General features: G+C 58.9%; 1 protein-coding gene across 1 annotated transcript in view; it reads right to left on the bottom strand.

The window, feature by feature from the left end:
• Positions 1-9,285, bottom strand: part of Cux2 (cut-like homeobox 2) — a 45,243-nt gene that overhangs the window by 25,782 nt on the left and 10,176 nt on the right. Inside the window, exons 3-6 of the mRNA XM_013023090.1 lie at positions 2,026-2,160; positions 1,019-1,142; positions 225-301; positions 77-143 (exon numbers count right to left, since the gene is read on the bottom strand). Coding sequence (XP_012878544.1) covers positions 77-143; positions 225-301; positions 1,019-1,142; positions 2,026-2,160 — 403 coding nt within the window. The remainder of the gene's footprint in view (positions 1-76; positions 144-224; positions 302-1,018; positions 1,143-2,025; positions 2,161-9,285) is intronic.

Raw genomic sequence — 9,285 nt, 5'->3', positions numbered from 1 at the left:
AGGCCGTCTGGGGTCAGGGTGCAGGCCGTCTGGGATCAGGGTGGAGGCCGTCTGGCATCCAAGCCAGCTCACATACTTGGAGGCCGCCTCCTCATCGTACTTTCGGCGCAGCTCTATCAGCTCCGTCTGCGTAGCCTTCAGCGCTGGGGAGACACAGGCGGGTGAGGCCCAGGTGGGGCTGGGGAGGGGGCGAGGGGTCTCCCCACAGCTTCCCAGGTGCGCACCTGAATGTAACACCTTGATTTTCTCCTCGGCCTCCCCCAGTCTGGCTGCCAGGGTGAGCTGGACGTCCTGAAGGCCCCTGAGGAGAGGACGCTGGTACAGGCCGCAGGGGCCTCCGTGGCCCCCAGCCCTCCCTCCCCTCCCCACGACCCGCACCCCTCTCTGCATGGCAACTGTGTGCCCCCCGGGGGTGCTGTGCGTTTTCTACAGCACCAATGGGTCTCAGTTTCCCCATCTGCAAAATGGGTTTCTGCCTCGGGGTGTCACAGGCAGGCCCAGCCCGGCCCGGTGTGCAGTGTGTGGTGAAGTCGGTGCTCGGGGGCCACGGAGGCTCCTGGGGGAGAGAGGGGGGCACTGGCAGGGTTGGAAAGGTTGATGCAAAGCTGCGGCACCTGACATGGCCTGGCTCTGTGGTGGAGGGGAGGAGCCCCTGAACTCCGACTTCACCCACCACACACCGCCTGGAAGTGCCCGGCCCCCAGAGCCACTCCCACCGCCCCAGTGCCCAGCGGCCTGCCTGTGCCCGCACACCAGCCTCCTGTGCCAGCACCGCAGTTATGTGAGCCAAGTCCTTACATACCAACCCCCCCAAATCAGTTCTGGGTCTCCAGACAGCCCTGATCCAAGCTGGGGCATTGATCCCCATTTTTCAGATGGGGAAACCGAGGCTCAGAAGAGTGATAGCTCCCCAGGGTGGACAGCCAAGCCCCTGGGGTGAGGCTCGGGTCTGGGCGGCCCCATCGCCCCCTCTTACCCGTCTCCCCCTCCCTCCCCCCGCAAGGCACCCCTCCCTCACTTCTGTTTCTCTGCCTCATTCCGGTGCAGCAAGGCGTCTGTCAGGTGGGCTTTCCCGGGGGGTCCGGGGACGCAGCTGCCCTCAGTCAGGATGGGTCCCGGGGGACACAGCCCGTCCCTCTGCTCTGCAGGGAGACAGAGACAGACACCCATCGCCCAAGGAGCAAGGTGACAGATGACAGCATGGGGCCTGGCCTGTGGCTCCTGGCAGCTCGGCCGAGCTCCCACGGTGTCTGCCTCCATCATCATCCTCACCATCATCATCACCACCATCACCATCATCATCATCATCTATTTATTTCTGCCAGTCCTGGGGCTTGAACTCTGGGCTTTGGTGCAGTCCCTGAGCTCTCTTCAGCTCAAAGCTAGTGCTCTTCCACTTGAGCCACAGCGCCACATCTGGCCTTTTGTGGTTTATCAAGCATAACAGTCTTACAGACTTTCCTGCCCAGCCTGGTTTCCAACTGCGATCCTCAGATCTCAGCCTCCTGAGTAGTTAGGATGACTGGTGTGAGCCACTGGCAGCACCCTGCTTTGAATCTACTTGTTAGCGGTTCCCCAACTTCAGGGGCTAAATGCATAATCACAGATTCCCCACCAGGGCCCATGGGTCTACAGAGCAGCAGAGAGTGGCAGAAAGGAATGTGGGCACTACCTGGAGGTTGGCACCCACCCAGGAAGTCATGGGCTCCAGGGCTCTCCACCTGCCCCTCTCCTCCCAGACATGGCTGGACTACATCTCCCAGCATCCTTTGCAGCCAGCCACTTTGGGTGTAGAAGGGTGGGCTGCCCCCTCCCGCCCCACCTCTGCAAACTCTACCTTGTGTCTCTGGGAGCAAATCTCAGCAGTGGCATTCCCTGTCACATGGAGATGGGGCACCTCTGCCCTCTGGAATGTTCTCCACCCACTTCACCCGCCCTTCAGCAGACTGAGATCTGGGCTCACTGCCTGTCTCTGCCCCCAGGGGAGGGGGAGGCCATGTCCAGCTGCTGGGGCCGCCTCAGTACCTTTGGGCCCGCGGTGCTCCGGGTGCCTCTTCCACGGGGAGGGGGGGTCTTGCCGGGCCTGGCTGCTGGGGTCCCAGCTGGGGGGCTGCGGTCTGTTGTCCAGGCTGCGCCCCACCTCAAACCTGGACACAGGGTCTGCATGGAGAGAGAAGGGGGGAGAGTGGATATTCTGTGGGGAGCTGGAGAGATGGACCGCCCCAGGGCCCCCCAGAGCAGCTGCGATGGCTCAAGGGTACGCACCCCCCATCACATTGTCTGTCACCATAATGGTCCATCTTGATCCCACAGTGGCTCTGTGGCTCCCCATCATGGTGTGTCACTGCGCTGGGTCCCCGCCCCCCTCTGAGCCTGCATGCTGTGGGGACACTGAGGCAGGGCCCTGTGGAGGTCTAGGGGCTGAGGCCAGCCCCTGGCGCCCTGCTCCGTTTCCTCAGGGATCTTGGCACACAAAGCTGGCAGCGGCCTCCTGTGCCTCTCGTGTTCCTGTAACAAGTAGTCTTCTACCTCCATTCTTCGTTGTTGGTCGTGGGGCTTGAATTCTGGGCCTGGGCACTGGCCCTCAACTCTTCAGCTCAAGGTGAGCGCTCTACCACTTGAACTGTAGCAGCACTTCTGGTTTTCTGGTGGTTCATTGGAGATAAAGAGTCTCACCTACTTTCCTGCCCAGGCTGGCTTTGAACCGTGATCCCCAGATCTCAGCCTCCTGAGTAGCTAGGATTACAGGTGTGAGCCACCAGCACCCGGCTTCAACCTCCGCTCTTCATGTAAGCCACCTCCAACTTCTGGTCCCTCTCCACTGCTTCCTGGCTAGCCCCCTGGGGGGGCTTCCCTGGGGGTGGGTGCTAACAATCCCGGAGGTGTGGGGGGGTGGGGGGATTCCCAAACAAGGCAGCGTGGAGCACTGAGGGTTCCTTGCTCCGAGATCGTGAGGGCGCCTTTCCTGGGGGTATGCTGGGCAGCCACGCCATGGAAGCCAGTGCTTCCTCGCCTCAGGCCCGGGACCCTGGGGTCCCGGGGTCTGGTCCCATCCCTCCAGTTCTCTCCTCCTGGTCTAACCCAATACATTTTTGTGGACAGAAGACACCAGGGGCAGGCAGGGGGCTTCAGGTCAGGCTGGAACAAGGCGTCCCCTTGTCTTGTGCGGCCGCCTGTTTGTTTAGGTGGCAGGAGGCCAGACCATGGGCACGCGTGGCGGGTGAGCAGGTGTGAGGCGGCGGTGCGGCTCTCTGTCAGCCCCCCTCCGCAGCAGGGTCTGCCATTATGTCTCCCCGGGCTGATGTAATTATACATTGACATAATTAACCCAGCAAGCGCATTAGGCAGGCCAGCTAAAAATTCATCTATAATTATTTGTTGTGTGCATGCTAATGAGTCCATCTGCACTGCCTTTGTATAACACAAGCAAATTAATTTACAAGTCTGGATTTTTTAATAAGTTCAAGGAATCGCTTCCCATTGTGTCCGCAGGTTTGAGAAGGAAAGAGAGGGTGGATGGCCGCAGGGGTTGCGGGGAGCGAGGTGAACTCAAGGTGAGCACCAGGACTTGTTCTGGAAGTGCAGTGAATGGGGGGGGGGCGCAAGGCTGAGTCCTGTTGGCCATGTGCCCTTTGCACACAGAACCGACTGTGCAGAGCCTCAGTTTCCCTGATGGTCAAGCAGGCCAGGTGTGTAGGGCGGACGCGAGGGAGGTGGAGAGGGGAGGAGTGGGGGCACTGCAGGGGGCCCTGGCTGCTGTTACTACCCCAAGAAGGCAGCATGCCTGGCAACGCTCTGGGGTGTCCCCCAGTGCTCGCGCTGCGCCCCAGGAGGACGTGCCTGGAGCCCGTGCCACCCTGGCGTCCAAAGTCCAGCAGAGACGGTTGTTTGGGGAGGGCCTGGCTGGCTCAGTTGTACTTCATCTCCCTGTGCAGGGGCAGCTCACCCCCATATCGCGAGGTACATACTGCTGATGGGGAAACTGAGGCATGCCACGATGACACTTCCCCGAGGGGAGGCGGTGAGATGGCTAGAACCAGGCAGATTCTCCCAATAGCTGTCAGAGGGGCACCGCGGGAGCCCGGGGTCTGTCACACATCGGTCCTGTGTGTGTGGCCTGTGTGTAACACTCCTGGTGTGGGAAGAAGGCGGGGGACCCCCGGGGCTGCGGGAGGGACCTTCTGTTTCTTTCCAGGGGCCAAAGTGGAGAAACAGTTACAGTTCCCTCTTAGCTTCGAATGAGGCTGTCCATCACAAGGTCCTGCCTACTGGCAAGGAGGTCGCTTGACTCAGGCTGGCCAATCAGACACTCCCCTGGGAACCTGAGCCAGTCTGCCAGCCAGTCAGGGCTCAGGCAGCTGCCAGGGCTGTTCAGGCCAAGCAAGATGGACAAATGGGAGCGACGGGGATGAGGATGCAGAGGGTCTCTGACACACAGTATGAGTTTAGTAAATGTCTACTGAGCAAGGAAAGGTGGGCGCACCGGCCCCGGGGCCCTTCTGAGTGCGGAAGGCGGGCGGTGGTGTGGGTGTGGCGGCCGGGCCGGCACAGATGCTCCATCCGGGAAGATGGCAGAGGGACTGGACCATAGACATCTGGGTTCGGGTCTCATTTCTCACTCCATGCAGGGCCGCAGATAAGGTGTCCTACTGCTGTAAGCCTCAGTTTTCCCTCTCTGTAGAACGGACACAGTTGGCACCCGTGAGACCACCGCGAGGACTCAATGACTCAGTGACAAGCCGTCTTTGCGGCGCATGGCTCCCGATAGGCTCAGCAAAGGCCAGTGGGACACTTCAGGGAGCCCCGAGGGACCGGCTCTCACGCTGACCTGCGCTGGCCCTGCCCACCTTGGTTTCCTGGGTCTTGCCCACCTCAGCCCAAGGAAAGAACCAGAAGCTGCACATGCGCAGGTAAGCAGGGCCAGATGGAGCCTCTCAGCAACAGGGGAGCTGAGGGCCAAAGAATTAAGTCAGGCACCTGCGGCTCACGCCTGTCATCCCAGCTACTCAGGAGGCTGAGACCTGAGGATCACGGTTCAAAGCCAGCCCGGGCAGGAAAGACCATAAGACTCTTATCTCCAGTAAGCCACCAGAAAACCAGAAGTGGCGCTGTGGCTCAAGCGGTCGAGAGCCAGCCTCACATGAGGAAGTTCAGGGGCAGCGTGCAGGCCCTGCGGCCCCACCCGGGGCTGCCACGATGAAAGCAATCAACAAAAGTCACCAGCCACTAGACACAGGAACCCCAACGCTGAGGTGTCTACATCTAAGGACCCCCTCGAGGAGCTGAACTGGAGTGGGCGGGGCCAAGAGGACAGGAGAGGGGGGACCCCGCACCCGGGCAGGCTGGGGCGCAGGACGCACAGTATATGGGTGTCCCCAGTGGCCGGTGCTGCGGTGCTCCTGAAGGGGGTGGGGGGGCATTAAGTCCATCCCAACACAGGTGCCCTGGGAAGGTTTTAGGGGATGCCGCCCACAGTGGGTGTAGATGGATCTAGGCAGAAGTATAGATGCACCCCTCCACCACGCCCCCAGCCTCCGCCATGCCCCCAGCCTCCGCTGTACCCCCGGCCTCCATGGTACCCCCGGCCTCCGCCGTACCCCTGGCCTCCATGGTACCCCCGGCCTCCGCCGTACCCGCGGCCTCCATGGTACCCCAGCTTCCACGGTGCCCCCGACCTTCACAGTGTCACCGGCCTTCACAGTGCCTCTAGCCTCTTCAGTGTTCCTCCCCCCCCTCCTGCATCCACAATGCCACCCAGCCTCCACGGTGACCCCTGCCTCTATAGTGCCTCCCAGCTTCCACGGGCTCCCCCCACCCCCGGGCTGAAGCCGGCTCCATCTGGGCCCTAGCGAGGCCCACTTCAGTTCTTGAAGCTTCATTTTCCCCCAGGGATGGGCTGCCGCCTTCCTCCCCTAGGGCTGGAACTGGCTGGTTTCTCTGGGTGAGGGGTTCCTGGCTTCAGTGGGGGCCGAGGGGTTGGGATTCTGCTGGGTGACCCTGAGCAAGTGGCTAGACCTCTCTGAGCCTCATGCGTCCTCAGAAGCCCAATGTGCACACAGGACAATGGAACCTTCCGCCATGGTATAGAGGGTCGGGGATGTTTGTCTATGGGGACTGGAAGGTCCCCAGAAATGCCCCAACAGGCCATCACTGAGCCCCACGTCTCCCTCAGGGGCACCTCCATGGGCCAGCCCTGGCGGTTGGGCGGTTGTCTGTCTCCAGAGCCCCAGGGCAGCAGGGATGGACTCTGATGCCAGCCCCCGGGTGCTGGCGGGAGCGGCCTGGCAGAGGGCGGGGGAGAGGGGGCTGCGACGGCGGAGGGGAGGGAGCCGGCCTGCCGGGGACCACAGCATCACCAGGCTTTGTCTGTCCTCCGATGACCTGGGACCACCCCCCCCCGCAGGCCTGGGGGGAGGGGGCACTGCTCCTGCAGACCGCAGCATCCAGAGAACGAGTCTACTTCCTGCCGTGGCACGCCCACCAGGGGGCACCAGAGCCAGTCTTTTGCCAGCTCTGAGCCTCCCTCCTCCCCTGAGCAGCACACACAAAAACACGAAGATCTCAAAGCCAGGACCCCCCCCCCCGTGGCTCACGCCTGTCACCCCAGCTACTCAGGAGGCTGAGATCTGAGGGTCATGGTTCAAAGCCAGCCTGGGCAGGAACTTCCCTGAGACTCATCTCCAATAAACCACTGAACCAAAAGGCCACACGCAGCAGAGTCAGCCTTGAGAAAAAGAACTCAGGGATGGCACCCAGGCCCCAGGTTCAAGCCCAGGAGCAGCACACATCCACACGGAATGCAAAGACCACAGAAGTACTAACCCCACTCGCCACCCCACACACTCAAGGGGAGAAAAGGTGCTAAAGTCAGGACCTAAAGCAAAGGGCTGGTGAGATCCTCATGTACATGTGTGTGTGTGTATACTCAAGAGACACAGAAGCAAAGTCAGGACACAAAAGGTGGCTAGTGGAGAGGAGAGGAAATAAAGATTCCCATTAGTGCACGGGTGATATCCCTAATATATAAAGAGTGGTGACAAATCAATAAGAAAGTAGCATCTGCCAGGAAGGTGGACAAAGGATATACAAACTGGGCGCACGGATGGATAGGAAGGGATTTTGTGTCCAATAAAGAAGGAAGTGCAGTATTTACTCAAATAAACCAATTCTGGCTGCCAGACGACTACCACATATTTTTCTTGCCAAGTTTTAACTCCTGGATCTCAGCCCCCAAGCCAGGCCCTGCCAGCACCCCAGAGCCCTAAGCTGGAAGATGCTCAGGAATTTTCAGCACACACACACAGAGCACAGACAAGTTCCTGCGGCTCTGTCACCGCTAGGAAGGAGGAGGCTCAAGCCATTTCGTTGAGGGCAGGGATGGCTCTGCGTGTGCTGTCAGCCACTGTTTTGACAAAAAAGAAAAAAAAAGCACGCAGGAAAAAGAGGAGAGGAGGAAAAAAATGCTCCAACAAATTGTTTTCCTCCGAGATGCGTTTCCTTCAACTTCTGCACCCCTGGAGCCCATGGGGCGTCCGTTTCTTTTACGTCATTGGGAAGACAAACCACAAAGCCCACAATGGTCTAAGATTCCCCACCCCACCACTCACGGTGTCCCTAGTCCCCATGATCTCCACGGCCCCCAGCCTACGCTGGTCACCTTCACACCCCAGTCTGCGGGGTGCTGAGCTATCCAGGGCTTTTGGGGTACAGAGCATAGCACCTCTTGCTGACCCACGGACAGATTCTATGATTATCTCTCCTTGAAAGACATGGACACCGGCACTCAGAGAGGGTAAGACCCCTGGCCAAGGTCACACACCACACTGAGAGCCAGGCAGGTGTTTCTGCGGCTTCAGCCCAAACCTAACCATGCTGCTGACCAGACTCGCTCCAAAAGAAGGGACAGAGCAAGCCACACACGTGTGGGGAATCATAAAATCCTGCATCTTATTTAAAAATAGCAAATGGGGGGGGAAACCCACAAAAAAGCAAAGGCAGAAGAATGCATGGCACTCACCTCTCCTCGCTCTTCTGCTCAGCAACGATGCCAGCCAGCCTCTCTCCCACTCGCTTTCCTTGTTTGGCTTCTCTCTCTCTCTCTCTCTCTCTCTTTCTCTCTGCCAGTCCTGGGGTTTGAACTCAGGGCCTGTGCTGTCCCTGAGCTTTTTTGGCTCTACCACTTGAGTCACAGCTCCACTTTTTTTTTTTTTTTGCTGGTTAATTGAGAGGAGAGTCTCACAGACCTTCCTGTCCAGGCTGGTTTTGAACCTGGATCCTCAGATCTCAGCCTCCTGAGTAGCTAGGATGACAGGCGTGAGCCTCCAGCTCCTTTGTTTCTCCTTGTAACTATCGAGTGGTCAGGTCACAGGTGGGACCGGCGGCCTCCCGCGGGGCTGTGCGCGCGGGCCCCACCAGCCCGAGTCACAGAGGCGTAAATCAAATCTTCCTCTAGGACAATGACATTAATTATGCTTTTAACACGTTTTACTGCTTTTTTTCCCCCTTCACACTTCACGCCACATCTGTGTGAACAATATCTAAAAGATTTACGATTTTCTTTCGTAATTACAGACAAGCAGGCTTCAAACTTATCAAAATACTCGCTGAGCAATCAGCCCATGTCGCATTTTTCTGCCAAAGATTTGGGCTGGGAGCAGCCATTGAAAACAAAAATGTTGAATCAGGACTTGTGTGTGGCGGGGGTGGGGGAGAAATCCCACAAATAATTTGCCTGTCAAGAAAGACACAAATGGAGCCCGTGCATCTGCACCTCTGCTTTGCCCCCCCCCGCCGCGTGGGGTGCTGGGGGGGGTAAGGACCAGGAAGGGGGGCACCGCCAGCACAGGGAGCCCCAAACCCGCATCTGACATTTGGGTTCTTGTGTCTGAGATAAAATTTAATGAGAACAAAAAATATGTCTTCCCGATTCCCCTAAGAAATCATTAAAAATATTTTGTTATTCTTAAATGTCTCCGACATGAATTAGAGCGCCTCAAGGCCCATCTGGGCGGGCTGTTTGGTGCAGTAAAGGCTCCCCTTCCTCAGCTAGGTGACAGCTGGGGACAGAGGCCCCCTCCTGCACCACTCCGCCCCCCGCTTCCGGGGAGATCACTGGGAGTCACACAGAGTGAGCACCAGGCCCAGTGTGACCCGGCGCTCTGCAAGAGGGGTGACGGGAAAGGAAGCCCTCCAGGAGCTCACCCCACGGGGCTGTCACAGCTTCTAGTCCCCGCGTCTCCACTGCCATAGGGTGTGTGTGTGTGTGTGTGTGTGTGTGTGTGTGTG

The sequence above is a fragment of the Dipodomys ordii genome, unplaced genomic scaffold (assembly GCF_000151885.1).
Source record: "Dipodomys ordii isolate 6190 unplaced genomic scaffold, Dord_2.0 Scaffold66, whole genome shotgun sequence".
NCBI classification, from domain to species: Eukaryota; Metazoa; Chordata; class Mammalia; order Rodentia; family Heteromyidae; genus Dipodomys; species Dipodomys ordii.
The sequence above is the reverse complement of the archived record's forward strand: the minus strand, read 5'-3'. Positions and strand labels throughout refer to the sequence as shown.